At 40.1% G+C, this 19094-nt stretch overlaps 1 protein-coding gene across 11 annotated transcripts in view; it reads left to right on the top strand.

Moving 5' to 3' along the window:
- The window catches only part of CADPS2 (calcium dependent secretion activator 2), a 591026-nt gene that overhangs the window by 468873 nt on the left and 103059 nt on the right, over positions 1-19094 (top strand). For 6 of the 11 annotated variants that reach the window (XM_061414550.1, XM_061414559.1, XM_061414552.1 and 3 more), the window contains one exon: positions 17571-17681. In XM_061414550.1, coding sequence (XP_061270534.1) covers positions 17571-17681 — 111 coding nt within the window. The remainder of the gene's footprint in view (positions 1-17570; positions 17682-19094) is intronic. The other 5 variants (XM_061414557.1, XM_061414553.1, XM_061414561.1 and 2 more) reach the window with 1 other exon arrangement.

Raw genomic sequence — 19094 nt, 5'->3', positions numbered from 1 at the left:
AACTCATCCACCTGTGATGTTGACCCCATTTCTACCTACCCCTTTCTGGAGGTATTTTGTTCCATCATATAGCCCTTCTTTTTCCTGTGACTTGTACCTCTGTCTTCTTTTACATTATTTACCTTCCTTTTATAACATTGGTATCTCCCTAAAAAAACACCTTATCTTGAGCTCTGCCTCCTTTCAGCTGCCATCCAAAGAGCAGGGTATAATCTCACCTTCATTTCACTCACTTTCGTTCCACTTTGCCCAAAGAAGTTTCACTCTACTTGGCCCAAAGAAGACTGCCTTGCAGTCTCACCAGTTTGTCTGGTGGGGAATTAGTTACTCTAGTCTGGTGTATGGCTGTTCAGAAGGAGAGAGGGAGGGAGGGAAACTTTTAAATTCTGCTCCAGCCTCCCGCCACATTGCCTTGAGACATCCAATGCCTTACCTCTTGTCATTGGGATTGGTAGCAGTAGGTCAGGGGGCCAAGATCTGCGGTATTATCAGGACAAGGGCTCAGCTGTGCTTCAGTGAGAGCTTGATGAAAACAGGAAAGAGCTGAGCCACCCGCACTCATCCCTTCACTCTTCTGCATCCCAACCCTCTAGCCTGGTGAACACTGGAGTGGGTTGCCATTTCCTTCTCCAATGAACTAAAGCTAAGGAGACTTTTAACCAAGTGCTATTGCTTTAAATCTAACAAATCAATGGTGAATCCCTATCCGTAGGAGTTGCCTGATGGATTAGTATGAAAGGGAATCTATCAGTATTGGTTCTGTGTTGCCTGAGACTCTCTACTCCAAAGACTAAGATTCTCCCCTTTCAAAGTCCCTGCAAAGGGCACAGGCCCACCCATCACCCCATTCTGTGTACTTCCAAATGACCTTGAGCTCTCAATCCAAAATTACTGGACCCCTAAGGAGTGCAGCTCTTAGTAAAGACAATAAGTAATATGTATTATCTGGAACTGGTGGAGGAAGAATTTAAACTGAGCATAATATTCTCAAAGCAATACAGGAAGATGCTTAGCAATATGATGCAGTGACTAGCAGTAGTGAAAAACTGAGTGGAAATATTGGGTATGAAATAATATGGTTGTAAGAAAAACAGGATATAGGATGAATACAGCTGAAAAACTTGCTAGTGACCTAGGTGATTAGAAGGAGGGCAGCAAGAAAGGAGAAATAAGTAGACAATACAAAAGAAAAATGTAAGTGTTATAAAGAATAGAAATAGAGTAAGATAGACTTCTATCTGACTACTTAGGAAAAAATTCGTATAAATACAGTATGAAAACAAAAATGAACTAGAGATACATGATAGAAAAAATACTCGAAAAGTATTGTGGACACATACAAAAAGTGAAAGTCAGAAATTGATGCATTTCTCAAAAAGCTGTATATTGGTAAAATCAGCCCAAGAAACAAAGTTTAAATGGCCATAAGTTTTAAAGAAAATGAAGTAGTTGTCAAAAATCTCCCATCCCCGAATCCCTAAGAACAGTCAAACAACTGCTGCTGCTGCTAAGTCGCTTCAGTCGTGGCCGACTCTGTGCGACCCCAGAGACGGCAGCCCACCAGGCTCCCCCGTCCCTGGAGGTAAATTCTACCAAACTTTTAAGGAACAAATAATTCCTATCCAAAATAAGTTCAATAAAATGGGAAGTGGGGGAAGTTCACTTCATAAAACAAGCATAATCTTGATTCCCAAGCCTGATAATGACAATAGAACAAGAAAGAATTATTATAGGTCCTTTTTGTTATAAGCATATATATAAAATGCCTATATATATTAGCTCATGAATCCAAAAGTATATTTGGAAAATAACATACCATGAGCAGTGAGATTTGTTTCAAATATATAAAAGTGATTCAACATCAAAAACTAAAAAAGATAATATGACCTCAATAGATATTTTTTAAAGGGTGAAACAGTTCAACACTTAGGCATTAAAAAGATTAGACCATTAGCTTAGAAAGAGTTCCTTAGCTTTGTAAAATTCATATAGAAAAACACCTACAGTGGATATATAATGAAGAAAATTTAAAGTCATTCTCTAGGATTAGAAATAAAACAAATATATACATTATAATTTTTCATAATACTGAATCTCAGACTCTCTACCTAAGAGGAATGAAAAAAAGTGAATCAAAAGAATGTAAAGAGAGGAGATAAAACCACCATTGTTTGCAAATGATCATCTTCCCTAGAATATTCTACAGGATCTAAATAGAACATTATATACTAGAGTACCTCAAGGTTGAAAAGTCAGCCTGTTAAAATCAATTGTCTTTCTCTACACCAGTGATCCTCAAGCTTTATAATTTTGGACCTATTATACTCTTAAACACCCCACTCCAGTACTCACCTGGAAAATCCCATGGATGGAGGAGCCTGGTAGGCTGCAGTCCATGGGGTCGCACAGAGTCAGACACGACTGAGCAACTTCACTTTCACTTTTCACTTTCATGCATTGGAGAAGGAAATGGCAACCCACTCCAGTGTTCTTGCCTGGAGAATCCCAGGGACGGGGGAGCCTGGTGGGCTGCCGTCTATGGGGTCACACAGAGTCAGACACGACTGAAGCGACTTAGCAGTAGCAGCAGCATACTCTTAAAAATTAATGCAAAACAAACATATAAAACAAACGTATAAAATGTTGTTTAAAAATAAACATAAACCCATTACTTGTTAACATACAATATTTTAATGAAAAGAAAAAATGTCCAAAATGAACAAAAAACCATGTTGTGAGAAGTGTAACAGTGTCTTACCTCTTTGTACATCTCTCTTAATTGCTTCCCTAACTGAAAACATCTAGATTCTCATACATACTTCTGCATTCAGTCTATTGCAATGTGTTATTTTCGGTTAAGACAGGAAAAAAGTCTGTGTTCAAACTTACTGTAGTTGAAAAGTGTTAGTAAACTTTTCATATGAGTTTTTTTCTCAGCAAGTGGAAGTTTATTATGGGTTAATTGAAATATGGAATCTGAAAGCAAATCAGTAAACTCTTCATGATGTTTCATTAAGTTCCATTGATTTATCATGTATTTTGAATGCATCTTTCACCTTGTGTAATTTTTAACACCAAGTATTGATCATTTGAAAAATATGCAGTGACTTATGATCTTTTTAATATTAACAAATATTATGTAATACTGAAAAAATCACCCTTGTCAGTATCACCCTCATCAAAAAAGCCTTAAAGTGTTGGGAAGCTGTCAAGCTCATGACAGATATTTTTTCTAAAATTCTGCCCTTACTTGAAAGCTTCCATTTTATCACTGGCAACAAATGCTATCTGTCGTTTCCTTAAAGTGACAGGTTTACTTCATTTTTCAGAAAACATCTGCCAGATTTCCAAGTCTGAATAACCATACTTTGTCAGTAGTTCTCAACTAAAAATGGTTCTCTGTGAAAGAATAAAATGCAGTTAGCTCAGCCTCGGACTGAAACAATCCAAACACTTTTCCCTGAGACAGTCACTGTGCTTCAGTCTACAAAAGCACTTGACACAAATTTCTCATTTTGTCACAGATGATATTTTTTTAAAGGTATACTCAAGAGTAGAAATTCAGTAAAATTAATCATGTTTACTCTCCCATCAGACATTCCTGTGTAAAACCAGCATTTTTTTCTTGAGTACACAGTGATAAAGAATACATGAGAAGTATGATTTAGCACCTTAAGCCTTGATTCATGGTGAGGTAACAACAGTTTTAGCTACTATGCTTTTGCACCATTAGTGTAAATGTCAACAGAATTTAAAGGCAAAACATCTTATTATGAAAGTACTTTTGACTATGCAGGCCCCCCAAAAGGTGTTGGGGATCCACAGTGGTTCATGGACCATGCTCAGAAATACTACTTTGCACCATCATTCTACTAGGTAGATAGATGGATATTAAGGTACCTTTCACAGTAACCAGCAAACTCTAAGGTATCCAGCCAGACTATACAGAACTTCTAGACTTCTATAAAGAAAACTTTGAAATTTAAATAAAGATCACAGCGAGTAATCTAAATAGATATAGAGACAGTTCATGTCCTTAAGAGAGATGACTTAAAAATATATAAACTCTCCCCCCAAGTTAATCTATAATTTCACAACAACGTCCATCAGAATTCCAGGATTTTAAGGAAAACTGATAAAAGTTACTTCAAAATTTAAATAAAAGAATACAGGGTACAGGAAAACTTTATTAACTTAAGGTGAAAGCAAAACAGTATAGACACTTGCCTTGCCACATACTGAGACAATTTATAAAACAATCCCCAAAACCCAGGATCAACCAGATACTCAGAACAGGAAATGTAGAGACAGAGGCGTGTATAAATGGGAGATTGATGTGCTTCATCCAGAATACAGTGGGACCACAAATCACTTTGGAAGGATAGGCTGTTCCAGGAATGTTAAAAAGACAACAGCAGCAGCAGCTAAATGGATTAAGAGAAACTGAATCTGTCTCTAAGAAAAAAACATGGTCTCCAGACAGATTTAAGACATCAGAGTATTGCAGAAAACATCCGCTACTATAAATGCTTCATTTCTTTTTATTGTTAACTATCATCAAACAACATTTTTATCTTTTCACTTCCTCGGTTTTCCAAACTTCCAGTTTAGTAACTTCATTTTTCTCTGCAGAATTGTTAATCAATCATTTATGCTTGAAAAAAAAAAATTCTTCACACACTCTGAAAAGCTACATTGAGTGCTCCATGAACCATATTGACTCTCAACATTTCAAAGGAAGATTTGTAAAATAATATGAGGAAAATGCCCAAGATAAGGCATCGGGAGTACTTAATTAAATATACCCCAGATTCCTCAGAATCTGGAAAAGTTACAGCCTTCCAAAAGCTTCTCTTGGGTGAATATTTGCCTTCTGTAAAAAGTCTTAGAACATAAGCGCCTGCTGAGAAAACAAAACGTTTATGTAATGTCTCCTTCAGAGCGTTCCTCCCTGAGAACTATTCCCTTGGCCGTGCTCCATAACACTCTGAACAGCTCTTGCTAGAATCTTATCCCCTTCCTCTGAAGATGCATGGAAATCTCATTACAAGTGTTCAACACCTGTTACCTAAAAGGTCTCAGAAAGGATGTCAGTTTATTCAGCTCACTTGACAGTGTGTCGTGTATTGTTTTGTGTTTTATTTTTATTTTTGTATCGAATGTGGCTCACAGATAAATGTAGTCTTGAAATAACTAGCTTTCCTGAGCAATTCTGTCGAATTTATCATTCTCTAAATCCAGGTTTTGAAACCAACTGATTGATGACCCTTTTATTTATTTACTAACACATGTCAACAGGCAAACCAAGTGACAGGCAGCAGTGTGGCTCCTGTGGCACCTTGTTAATCCGAGTAGTTTAGATGTATTAAAAAGTCTTTTCACTTGGACAAAACCAGAGTAATGCAAACTGACAGATTTCACCTCTTTATTTCTCAACAGGATGTGTGAGTGCTCAAAGCCTTAGACAGATAACTAGTTTGGGAAATTAGGGAGATATCTTGTAGCCCATAGCAAAGTGGCCATATAGCTTCAAGCACTCAATTTAAAAGACCTAATCAAAGAATTTGTATTGCTGGATTTTTTTTTTTTTTTTCAGAAGGGAAACCTATAAAATATCCCTAAGGCATCAGTGTACACATACACATTCCTGGTGGCAGGCAGATCCAGGAGGTTGGAAGCAACCGTAGACGTACTCAGAAGGTCACCAAGCCCAACCCTACTGTCTTCAGTTGGTCTATATACTTGCCCAACTAGACTTTTTCCAAATCATGGCTTCAAATACATTATCACCACTAATGCATGGGCTGGCTGCCCTAACAGATCTTGATTATGTGTCAAAGGGAACAAAGACATGCATACATACAGACAGATATCAAAATCTTTTGACTAGGGACTTCCTTGGTGGTCCAGGGGTTAAAACTTCACCTTCCAAAGTAGGGTGTGCAGGTTCAATCCCTGAATAAGGAGCTAAGATTTCACATGGCTTGTGGCCAGAAACCCAAAACATAAAGCACAGCAATATTGTAACACAGTCAATAAAGACTTTTTTTTAAATGGTGAACATCAAAACAAAAACTATCTTAAGGATCTTTTGACTAATTTCTTAGCATCCAAGGCTACAAATCTTCAATTGTGGTTGCTGTGTCTAGAAAACTTCTCATTTCTTCTGCTTCAGCTTGTCTTACAGCTGGCAAGCCTCTGCGATGCCTTTCTTCTTGGCCATTGCTTATTGCTGAGCAAACCATCTTCACCCCATTGCCTCACTGGATCCTGCTTACCTAACCCACATTGTTCACAGGCAGGCTTTCTCCTAGAAAATGAAAAGAAGAGTATAGGGCCAGGAGAAGGATGAGTATGGAGGTATGCAGTTACTCCCTTTATGTAGGAATGTAATGAATGACCATGGAAAGGCTGTTTGTTTTAGGTAAATAGCTTCTGATTACCTTTATTCTTGGGACTTCCCTGGTAGCACAGATGGTATAGAATCTGCCTTCAATGCAGGAGACCCAGGTTCGATCCCTGGATCGGGAAGAGCCCCTGGAGAAGGAAAGGCTACCCTCTCCAATATTCTGGCCTGGAGAATTCCATGGACAGAGGATCTTGGCAGGATACAGTCCATGGGGTCTCAGAGTCTGACACCACTGAGTGACTTAACACTTTGACTTTCAATCAGAAGACTGGAAGGACTAGGCATGAAATTTAAGATGCTATAGGCCTTAAATGGAAAATCCCATGGATGGAGGAGCCTGGAAAGCTGCAGTCCATGGGGTTACTGAGGGTCGGACACAACTGAGCGACTTCACTTTCACTTTTCACTTTCATGCATTGGAGAAGGACATGGCAACCCACTCCAGTGTTCTTGCCTAGAGAAGCCCAGGGACTGGGGAGCCTGGTGGGCTGCTGTCTATGGGGTCGCACAGAATCGGACATGACTGAAGTGACTTAGCAGCAGGCCTTAATTATATGATAATTTAGTATTGGTGTGACAGTTACTATAATTGAGATTATTCTGATGGTTTTCAGTTTCTGAATCTGAGTTATATTGAGGAGAAATAAATATGGTATATATGTGTGTGTGCTTACTTGCTCAGTCATGTACAACTCTTTGTGACCCTTTAGACTGTAGCCTGCATGGGTTCTCTGTCCATGGGATTTTTCCAGGCAAGAATACTGGAGTGGGTTGACATTATCCTCCTCCAGTGGATCTTCCCAACCCAGGGATCAAATCCACATCTCCTTTGTCTCCTGCATTGCAGGTAGATTCTTTACCTGGTGAGCCATCAGGGAAGGGAAATCCATGGTGTGTGTGTGTGTGTACATACACACACATACATATATATGTATGTGTATACATACACGTGTGTGTGTGTCCATGTGTGTGTGAAGAGCAATAAAACCAGGGAAGGGACCATTTCTCAGTTTCAGCTGCTGAATGTATTGATATATGTGTGCATGTAAGATACAGATAGATTTCATGGCTGAAGACTTGTCTTTAGAAAAGCACCTGTTGTACAGTTATTAGCTGTCAGAACTACCAATGGAAAAAAATTCTGCTGTCATTAGAATCCTGCCACATAGTTCTAGCAAGAGCTAACCAGGCCAAAGTAAATATGCACACAAGAAAGTTTTCTTCTCTCCTCTTTCAAGCCTTCATAGGCTCTGCAGTCAGCAACACTGCAGATTTTCATTTTGGTTGAGATCTTTGATCTTCTGGTTTCACAGATTTGAAGAAAGCCAGAGTCTCAATAGCTAAAAGGACTAAGTTAAACTTGAATAAAACTCAAATGCCTTTTTTTTTTTTTTTTGGCCACTTTGCAGCTTGTGGGATCTCAGTTCCTGGCCCAGAGATGGAATTGGGGCCACAGCAGTGATACCCCAAAACCAGTAGGCCACCAGGCAACTCCCCTGTTTCTCCACTCTTAAAAGTCACGTATTAGAAGCCTATGACAAATGTTAAATAATACTCAACTGGTTGTGTATGGATCTTAATAGTCCCGTATATGTAATTCCATCACAACATTCCTCACTTTAAGATCTTAAGAGAAGGGACTTCCCTGGCAGTTCAGTGACTAAGACTCCACTCTTCCAGTGCAGGGAGCCAGGGTTTGATCCCTCGTCTGAGAACTACATCGCACAGGCAGCAAGTCAGAGGTCACATGTCACAGCTAAAGATCCTGCATGCTGCAACCAATATCAAAGACCCAGTGTGCCACAGCTAAGACCCACAGCAGCCAAGTAAATAAATAATAAATAAGATAATTTTTTTTTAAAAAAAGATCTTCAGAGGAAACAGTACCTCCATATTCTTCCTCAAGAAAGTTTCACTAAGTGTCACTGACATTTACCTCCAAATATATCTGACTTTTTCTGGCCTGTCCCTCATAGATCACTGGCTGTGGCTTATGGAGGTTGCTCAATTGGATCCAATTTGGCTGCCGTTGTCTATAGTTCAGTGTCAATTCTCCTGTGCTCTATAGCCAACCATTTCCTTAAAAATGGATTTATTGATGCGAAAGACAATCCAGGTAAAGTATTTAATATATCTGTGACCACAGGACAATTATTGGAAAGCACTATATCATTAGCATGATTAATTCCAAGGAGGTATTAACTGCAACTGTTGCTTTAAATGACAGGGTCATTAAACAAGTTGGCCCCAAAGGGAGTCTTGGAATTAGGAAGCCACAGACCTAATGTTTTCAAACATCTGGGGCATTGGTATTCTCAGGGATTGTAAATGGCTATAGGGAGGCATTCTAGATTATTTTCGTTCACCTAAGGATTGTCCAAAAATATACCTCATCCTATCTGGCATAACATTACAGAAAGGGATAGTGTGTTCTGATTTTACGGAATAAAGTCATTTTTTTTCTAAAATGAAATTTACATAACCATGTAGCTTAACTACAGGTAAAGGAAGAAATAATTTGATGTTTCAGCAGGTCATCTTTGTTTTTCATAAACACTGTTGCTTGTTGCTTGCTAAGTCGCTTCAGTCGTGTCCGACTCTGTGCAACCCCATAGACGGCAGCCCACCAGGCTCCCCTGTCCCTGGGATTCTCCAGGCAAGAACACTGGAGTGGGGTGCCATTTCCTTCTCCAATGCATCAAAGTGAAAAGTGAAAGTGAAGCCGCTCAGTCCTGTCTGACTCTTAGCGACCCCATGGACTTCAGCCTACCAGGCTCCTCCGTCCATGGGATTTTCCAGGCAAGAGTACTGGAGTGGGGTGCCATTGCCTTCTCCACTAATAGTTGTCAAAGTGCATTCCCGAGACCAGCACCTCCTGGGACCTGCAAATTGTTTGACCCCCACATGAGAGCTACTGAATCTAAAACTCTGGGGGTGGTGTCATCAATCTGTGTTTCAGCAAGCCCTCCAGGTGATTCTGGTGCATGATGAAGTTGTGAATCATAGACATATACTGAAGACATCCAATTCATTGATTAGAGCTATGTATTATGTCTAGCACTCAGGGTGTGTGTGCACATGCTCAGTAGCTAGGTCTTGTCTGACTTGTTGTGATCCCCATGGATGGTAGCCCACCAGGCCCCTCTGTCCATGGAATTCTCCAGGCAAGAATACTGGAGTGTAGTCATTTCCTCCTCCAGGGGATCTTCCAGAGACTGAACTCAGATCTCCTATATTGGCAGGCAAGTCTTTTACTACTGAGCCACCAGGGAAGCCCATATGGAACTCATAGAACCATAATAGGTTGCAGTAAGACAGTTCAAGAGAAAGTGGGTAATAAGCCATCCTTTTGCAACAGTTAACAGTGCCAAGTTTGGGGGAATCATATCCTAAGCAGATATAGATCAGGTTCGGGGTGTGGGGTTCAGATTTGAGCCACACCTCTCCCCTAGATTCTAAGATGGTCTTTTTAGCCAGCAGGTTGTATTCTCTTCCCTCTTGGGGACTAAGTTGAGAGCATTTCCCCCAAAATCATCTCATGTGGTCATAAGCTCTAAAGTGGCAGACAGGTGGGAGGAGGAGTGGTTGTTTTGTTTAATGGGAAAGTATTTGATCTCCTGCCCTCCTTCTCTCTTGAGATATAAAGGCCCATGAGTACTGAGGTCTGACCAGGGGTAGGACCCCCCAAACTTGGTAGATCCCCCCAAGGACCTACCTGTACTAGACTCTGGCACTGTCTCTCTTACCAGGTTGCTGTGCCTGGAGCTAGAGGGTAGGTCAGAAAATCTCAATAAAATTTAAATTTTCCAATTGTGTTCTCCATCTGAATCACATGTACAGGGGGAACACTGACCCCAGACAAGAATTAAGATTCAAATTAAGACAGGCTGGGGAGCCAGCAGAAATTCTCTGAGCCAGCTGGGCTGGCGTAAAGGGTGTATGAATGGAAAAAGGCATTTAACATAGAGGTGGTAGCTCGGTTGGAGCAATTTCTGATCTAATTGGTATAAAGCATGTATGTGTACATAGCAGTGTGAAGCATATGTCCATAATATGATACTGCCCTGTATTTTTATAAGAGGGTGAGGAGGGTGACAGGAGCAGTCACCATCTTTTGGGTTTGCCAATAGATGGCCAAGAAGTTCATTCGGATTTTTCCATAAAATGTTATGGAAACCCATATGAACTTTTTGGCCAGCTCAGTACTTTGGTGGAGGAGGGGCACAAGGAAATAGAGGGATCCATTCCACCATTTCTCAGCGGGGTCTGTGGGTAGATAAGTTTTTCTGATCAGCAGTCCACAGGGAGGGTGCCGACAGTCCTTGCTACTGAATGACCTGTGGGATTTCAGGTAGAAGAACTCAGTTGTACCCTTGCACCAGCCTGCTTGTTTAGCTGAACCTCACAAGGCAGGCTCCCTGTCTGGGTCTGCACAGTGTCCCGTGTAGATGCTTCCGTGTTGCCCATCTCCTTACTTGGAACAAGCCATACACCTTCCTTTAACGCCTTTCTCTAGATGACGATCATTTCTCCATTTCCTCCCCATCTTTCCTCTTTCTCTTTTTATTTCTTTATTTTTCCTTTTCTCCCCAGGACCTGCAGTTCTCCCCAGCATCTCTTCTTCAGGTGTACAAGTTTCTCTCCTCAGTTACCCTCTGAATGTCAGGGCTTTCTCCTCATTCATCTGACTTCTGTCCTTTAGAGGGAACGAGAAACAACAGGAGAGTGAGTGAGTTCTTTTTCTTTGGATGGGAGGAGGGGAAAGACGGGCGACTTCAGTTTCAGCCTGCAGCTAACTTTCTCTGATCTAAAGTTTCTGAACTCAAACACACACCCACCAAGAGGATAATTTGATTCTGAAGAACTCCATGTATTATACACAAGCAGTTAAAAGCCTTCTTTTTGATACATCTTTGATCCTATTTCTTTCTGCATAGTGAGTAGGTTTAATTCACTCTCTGTCAGAGCTTTTTTAGTAGAACTTATTGACCAAAAAGGGATGGGATGCAGTTCTGTCCTCTACCTTATAAGCTGATTAGGGAAAGAAATACATAAATTCATTGAAGGCAGAAGTTCTGTTCATCATTCTATCCCCTCAGTTATTAACACAATATCTTACATATAGTATATGCTTTGTTGAATCAAATTCAGGGCCACAAAATCTGGGGCTGGTGAAGAACCAGGAAGAAATCTTAGCACATATATAGGAGCTATTGTTGGTGCACTCCAGCTAGTTGTCATGATCTTGGAGAAGGAAATGGCAACCCACTCCAGTGTTCTTGCCTAGAGAATCCCAGGGATGGGGGAGCCTGGCGGGCTGCTGTCTACGGGGTCGCATAGAGTCGGACACGACTGAATCGACTTAGCAGCAGCAGCAGCAGCCACAAAGGAGAAAAACAAGGCAGCACTGTGATGGGATTATCACCGCAGCCCTCAGTCCAACACCATCTTGAGTCTACTTCTTTAGCTGCAAGTACAGATATAGTCTGTTAAAAGTTAAGGTCAAGTACATTTCAAATCTCTGTATATCTTATATGGATAAAAATGGGCCAAATGATCTTTAGACTAGTCTTCTCCCCATGTCCACTTACAAACTTCACCGTGAGCATCAGTGTGTATCCACAAGGAACTTTGACAGGCAGTGGCAGGGAGGGAGGCAGCCAAGGAAAGGATGCTGAGAATGTGCACCCTGTTTGAAGCAGGGGAGCAGAGTTAAAGCATACTAATGCACAGTGGTCAAGCTGTCTTTTTAAATGACATGTTCAATTGTGTCTGACTCTTGCAACTCTTTGGACGGTAGTCCACCAGGCTCCTTGTGCATCAGATTTTCCAGGCAAAAATATTGGAGTAGGTTGCCATTTCCTCCTCCAGGGGATCTTCCTGAGCCAGGGATAGAACCTGTGTCTCCTTGCATTGGCAGCAGCTGCTTTCCCAGTGAGCCACCTGGGAAGCCCCTCTTAAATGTACAGAAGTGAAGCCAATCAGTCGTGTCCGACTCTTTGAGACCCCATGGACTGTAGCCTACCAGGCTCCTCCTTCCATGGAAATACATAATTAAAGGGCTTCCTTGATGACTCAGGAGTAAAGAATCTGCCTGCCAGTGCAGGAGACACGGGTTCAGTCCCTGGCTCAGGAAGATCCCCTGGAGAAGGAAATGGCAATCTACTCCAGTTTTCTTGCCTGGGAAATCCTGTGAACAGAGGAGCCTGGTGGACTACAGTCCATGGGGTTGCAATAGAGCCAGACACAACTCAGTGACTAAACAACAACACATAATTAAAAGGAATTGCTTTGAGGAGCCAAGAAGTGTTATCATAGAAAAGTAAAAGTGTTCCAGAATGAAAAACCATCTTAGCCAAGAGCAATACTTTGAAATTCATCAAGAAATCTTGCTACTTTAGGTATCTATTTTTTTTTAATATCACTGTTTCAAATGTATTACAACTATCAGCAACTTGATGTTGAAGCTTGAAGAATATTCAGGCATCTATAATGCTGTAGAAATGTTACAAAAAGAGGGAAGTGGACATTTTAAGGGTGATTTCTCAAATATTCACAGCATTCAGAATTTTAATGGTGCTATTGATAACCTTGTTATCTAATAGACTTCTGACTACAAAATGCATTAAACTTCTTGGCAGTAGTCAAATGAGTGGCAGCCAGAGATGGCATACATAGTGTGCTTGATAAAAATGCTATTTATTTAAAGTGTTAGAGTGGCCATTATGTTCAAGTACGAAGTTTTGAGACTCTCAGTAAATTTAATCTAGAAGAAAATGTTTCAGACTGTTTTTAAGTTTCCGTAGAACACAAGGTACTCTGAGTTTTTCCTTAAGAGAATGTCAAATGTAAAAGCTAGTTTTGACATATTCACAAGTAATAAGTTTTCTGGTAGCTTCCTTGGTTCTTTTCCATTATTGCCTACTTGTGGCTAAGGATATGGTGACTTTATAAGCTCAAACTTTCAGCTATTTCAGAAGTTTATATTAAATAAAGGTGGATGAGTTTATATTAAATAAACTTCTGAGTTTATTGAGAAGTTTATTTATATTGAATAAATATAGTTTATTTATATTGAATAAACTGAGTTTATTTATATATTTATGTGTGTGTATATATATATATTGAGTGTGTATATGTGTATGTTAATCCTATTCAGAGAATTGAGTGGAAAAGAATTCAAGTTATTGTATTACTACTGTTTTAACCTTTCTAAGACTCTTTTCCCTAATCTGGAAATGGGGGTCCTGATTCCCTAACTGGCAGAGTGGTTTTAGGGCTTCAGTAAATAATGTCCTAAAGTATGTAGAAGAAATAAATTCCCCTTCTGTGATCAAGACAATTACATTTTGTTGCCTTTTCCTTTCCTTTTGAAGTTGAAATAATATAACCCAATATAGGTAAAGCCCCAAATCGATAGGAAGCTTAGACTCTCTTGCTGCTGCTGCTGCTGCTAAGTCTCTTCAGTTGTGCCCAACTCTGTGCGACCCCATAGATAGCAGCCCACCAGGCTCCCCGTCCCTGGGATTCTCCAGGCAAGAACACTGGAGTGGGTTGCCATTTCCTTCTCCAATGCATGAAAGTGAAAAGTGAAAGTGAAGTCGCTCAGTCGTGTCCGACTCTTAGCGACCCCATGGACTGCAGCCCACCAAGCTCCTCTGTCCATGGGATTTTCCAGGCAAGAGTACTGGAGTGGGGTGCCATTGCCTTCTCCTAGACTCTCTTAGATGGAAGCAATCTTAGAAAGTATATGGTTCAGTGATTCTTGTCATTTGTGTGGCTCATGGACTACTTTGAGAATCTGAGTCGTAACTCTTCACTACCGAAAAAAATGCCTCTATACACAAAAATTATCATATAGCTTTAAGAGGTTCAAGGAGTCCCTCAAACCTAAGGTTAGAAATCCTCAATTTCATGTGACACCCTCAGTCTAAAGATGGAAAAATTAAGGAATATAAGTGATATGCTCTTTGAGAACCAAAATAATTTCAAAATTATTTTGAAAACTCTTCCCCCCAAAATCTCTAATTTAAGAACACAGCTTTCATTGATTTTTGAGCAGTGTCCTCAGACCACAGCTGCATTTTATCGGTGGACTTCCTGTCTCATCAACCTTTGGTGTGTGAGTGACTAAAAGCTATTTGCAATCCCACACAAAGTGAAATGAAATAATTTGGGTATTGATTCTGTTTTTAACATGCACATTCCCCAAAATTATACTACTGCATTCTCGTGAACATTCATTAAGTACCCATCATATTCCAACGTCTATTCAAGAGAGTGAGAGCACAAGATCTTGAGACCCAGGTTCTCACTGATCTGAGCCCAGTCTAATAACAGGTTCATGAGCCTCTAGTGGGAGAGCTCAGAGAGAGGAGTAAGTCACTCAGCCTCAAAACTCTGAGGATGTCCCACACTTAAGGTAACATTAAAGTTATGACTTGAATGATGAGTAGTTTTCTTCTCGAAGCATCCAAATGACCTAACTCCTTGTGGATGCAAATTTTAATACAATGCACAACTTTCCTTTAAGTTTAGAATAATTTGCTTACTTTATATGTACATGGTAATTACTCCCAATATGTGTGGGGTGACCTAAAAAGACCTGTTCGGTAGTTTCATCAACCATGCGTCTTCATTCTCAGCCACACAGTTTGCAGACCTCAGGGTCATTGTCCTCTCTGGCTTGCAATTTCCAGTCACAACATGCTTGCAGATCCTCTCCTCAGTGTCCCTCCGCCTCCCTCTTTCTTTCCTGTTCCCATTACCATCTTCCAATCATTCTCCATACACTAGACCTGGCCCCCACCAGTCCTTCCTTGTTCTGCAGTCACAAATTCATTTTCCCAAAATTAACTTAGTCTAAAGCCCAGAGAAGAAACATTCATTCCAAGTTACCTATAGCATAGAGTTGTGTAGTGTGTGTGTGTGTGTGTGGTCAGTCATGTCTGACTCTTTTGTGACCCCATGGACTGTAGCCCACCAGGCTCCTCTGTCCATGGGATTTCCCAGGCATGAATATCGGAGTGCATTGCCATTGATCCTCCAGGGGCTCTTCCTGACCCAGGGATTGAACCCATGTCTCCTGCATTGCAGGTAGATTCTTTACCACTGTGCCACCTGGGAAGCCCCATAGGATACAGTTACTAAGTCTTTTATATTCTTAAAGCCTGGATGATCCAATCTCAGGCTCCTCAGCCATCATAACCCAGCACATTTCTGCTCCATCCGGGCACGTGCAGGGCAGAGATGGTAAGAGCTCATGCTAAGTTAGGTCTCACCTTTACTATGTATTAGCTGTTTCATCTCATCTCTCCATGCTTGTTTCTTCATCTATGACTTACATGAATAAATAGCCAAATGGCTTAAAGTTGTTGGGAAAATTAGTATGATGACACATAGGAAGTGCCTGGTGCTGCACCTGACACATCCTTGGTCCTCAGTAAACGATACCATTTGTAGCCAGCTGCATCCTTGCCTTCCTCTGAAATGCACCACATCTCTGTCATTTCTAGAAACGCTTCTTTCACTTACCAAGGTCATTGGTTTCTCCTTTAGGACTTGCCTCAGTTTCTGATTATCTTCCCACTGATTCCCCCACATGCACCTGCTCTCAGCTGTCTCTCCTCACATCCCCTTCATCACCTCTGTTGGCTTGACACCGTTTCCAAAATTCTTACGTTTCCTCACCATCAGAGCTAGAACTGTTCCCAAGTAGAGTAGACTGCTGTGAAAAGTCATGAGCCTCCTTGATTTCACCTTTATGTGAGGACATTGAAGTGATCATGAAACAGAGGGAAGATTGGATAATGGATGCCTGAGGGTCCTAGCAGGAGTGATTTTTGGAGTCTGAGCTGTTTAAAGCAGGGTCATGTCTTATATTTCCTCCCACTTCCCACAGCGGAGATCTTTGTAGGCACACTCCACTCTACGGAGTTTGGCTCACTGTTTTCCTGAAGAATCAACCTACTCTTTGATCCTTGTCAAGAGGACCAATGGCTTTCATCCTGCAGGGGAATTTAGGAGGATGGGTCCCAGGGTTGGAGGATGGGAACCCCCACGTGCATCACACTGTAACCTATAGTGAGTGTATAATAAATGTTTAATGAACAAGCACCAACCACCAGCTGTGTTTCACTGCATCATTGTATGTCACTTGGGGACAAATTAAGAGCAAATGAAAGTCTCCTCCACATTTAAGGCTGAGGTTATAGGGAGATGCTGAGGGACTAGATTATTGCTCCCCCCGCCCCAAAAAAAAAGACTCCTTAGGTTCCTCAGAAAAAGCTCTTTATCTGAATATTTTCCTTTTCTTCCCTACAATCTCTATATATGGGCAAAGAGAGAGTCCAGAAATCTAAGACAATGTTTATCTTTAATATCCTTATTGAAATCTCTATTTTGAAACAATCTCATTACACAGGGCACCTCTAATTTTTGCCAGTTCATTTTCTCTCTGAAATCAACTGCTTTGCCTTCTGAATTCCAGGTAGCTGCACTTAATCTCTTTGTGGCCTGGCCTTTTCAAACTAGTTTGCTGTAATACGAAAAGAACCTTCAGCTTTAAAGAACGGCTCCCCACCCTTCCCCAGTTGGAAGGGAGGAAATCAGTTAATTGCAGCCTGTCAGAGTTGTTTTAGGTGACTTTGTACTTCTTCAGTTTAAGATCAACATGAACCTTAGGCATTTCAGGCTGGAAATTTAAATAGCAGCAAAAAAGCCTGGGTTTCGCTAATGCCAGGAATGACTCATCTGGTGAGAATGGTATTGTATTGATAATACAATACCGAGAGAAGGAAAAGACTGTGGTATCTGCTTTTCTTTGTTTCTCTGACCTTGAGGAGAATTATAACTTGTTTGTTGCAGAAGTTGAGCATCTAATGTGCTGATGCACCTGTTAGCTCTAATATGTTAAATGGCAAAGCACTTGCCGTTTCCTGTGATTGCTTTGTGGGTGAAGTATTTTCTGCAATCTGGTGAACTGATTTTTGTTTTGTTTTGTTTTAAAGAATGTATTCATTTGTATTTCTTGTCTCTCTTATTTCTCAAAAATATGCTTTCTCATTCTGTTTCAACACCCTGGTCTCATCATTACATCTTTTAGAATCCGCTTGGTTTTTTATTTTCAAGGTAACATGATTATGATTTGTTTTTAATATAGAGACCATGAACCAGGCGACTCCTGCGAGAAAGCTGGAAGAGGTTCTTCATCTAGCGGAGCTCTGCATTGAAGTCTTACAGCAGAATGAAGAGCATCATGCAGAGGTGATGACTTGTTTTAACTGTCACATAAAGCCGCGCATAATGCTTTGCGACGGTAGGAATGGCACTGAAGATGTGGCCTGTCCGTTGCCTTTGATACACACCTGGCCATTTATCTATAGTAAACTGAGTGTGTGTGCTTTTCCTGGAAATATAACTCCTATATGTTACAAAGGAATTGTGTATGTCTATAATTTAGTATCTGTACCTGACAACTGTCTTTCTGTGCGGAACACAGAAGAGCTTATGAGATCTGCCAAAAGTGTACAACTAGCAAGAAGCAAAGCTGGGACATGACCCCCATCTAATGATGCCAGATCACTCACCAGCTTTTCTCCCTGTATCCTGATGGCTTTAGTTTAGAAATGTAAGTTAGTCAACGTGCGCAAGGAGAAGTAGCGAAGAATAACAAAATCGCACTGAAGACATTCATAACTGCATCACTGGTAACTCTAGTGTTTCACTTTTACCATCAAGCTTTTCTTTCAATTTTCACTAACCCTGCATTTTTAATAGTTTTCGAAAGTTCTGGTTCTAATTACATATTGACATTCAGTAGAGATATAAAATGGTATTTCATCAGGCAAGCTGCTTATTCTGAGATTTAAAAGTGTCATTCTTTCTAATAGCTATGAGTTTATTTTTTTGTAAAAACAGTTTTCTGACTTTGAATTAGGTAGAGAAAATGTATAAAATTAAGTAAATGTAATAAATTTCAGTGTCCTAGCAATCCTTTTATTCTTGAGAAAGTATGTGAAACGAGCAAGAAGGAAAAAGAACAGATACAGAAGAATTTATAGAATATTTATATTTAATGAAGCCTAGTCCTCAAAAATATAAGAAACTATAGGAAGTACATTTTAAGCAAATTCTCAGAAAAGTATATTCATGGAGCCCTGCTATAGATAACTAAGATGTATTGTATCTGCTTATAAATATGATCATTCAAAACATCTGCTTTTAGCTCACACTATGGAATCTAGTTTTTACCTTGCATCTGTCATGTGTGAACTTGTTATGGATATTTTATTTTAAACTGAAGAAACAGCTGCTTCAATAATTTGAAATGAATTCCCAGGAGGAGCTTTTCTAGGCTAGTACTACTGCTGTGTTACAAGGAAAATGATTATATGATAAAAATGTATGTATGTGTTGTCTTTGTCTTTTGTTAAAAGGCATTATCATCAGAATATTAGACCTTTTTGAATTCAAAAAAAAATTCTGATTGGCTATCCAATTTCACCTAAACAGGTACATGTAATTTACATTTCACAAAAATTACATTTAATCTTCCTACACTAATAAGGAAAATAATAACTCTTCTGTCTTTTAAGTGTAAATAATGTTAAATACTCCCTGCAACTAGTACCTGCTTGTTAAAGTACAATATATCCAAACACAATTAAAATGTAAGTATTACTTA

The sequence above is a fragment of the Bos javanicus genome, chromosome 4, assembly GCF_032452875.1.
Source record: "Bos javanicus breed banteng chromosome 4, ARS-OSU_banteng_1.0, whole genome shotgun sequence".
NCBI lineage: Eukaryota > Metazoa > Chordata > Mammalia > Artiodactyla > Bovidae > Bos > Bos javanicus.
This window is presented reverse-complemented; position numbering and strand designations above follow the sequence as displayed.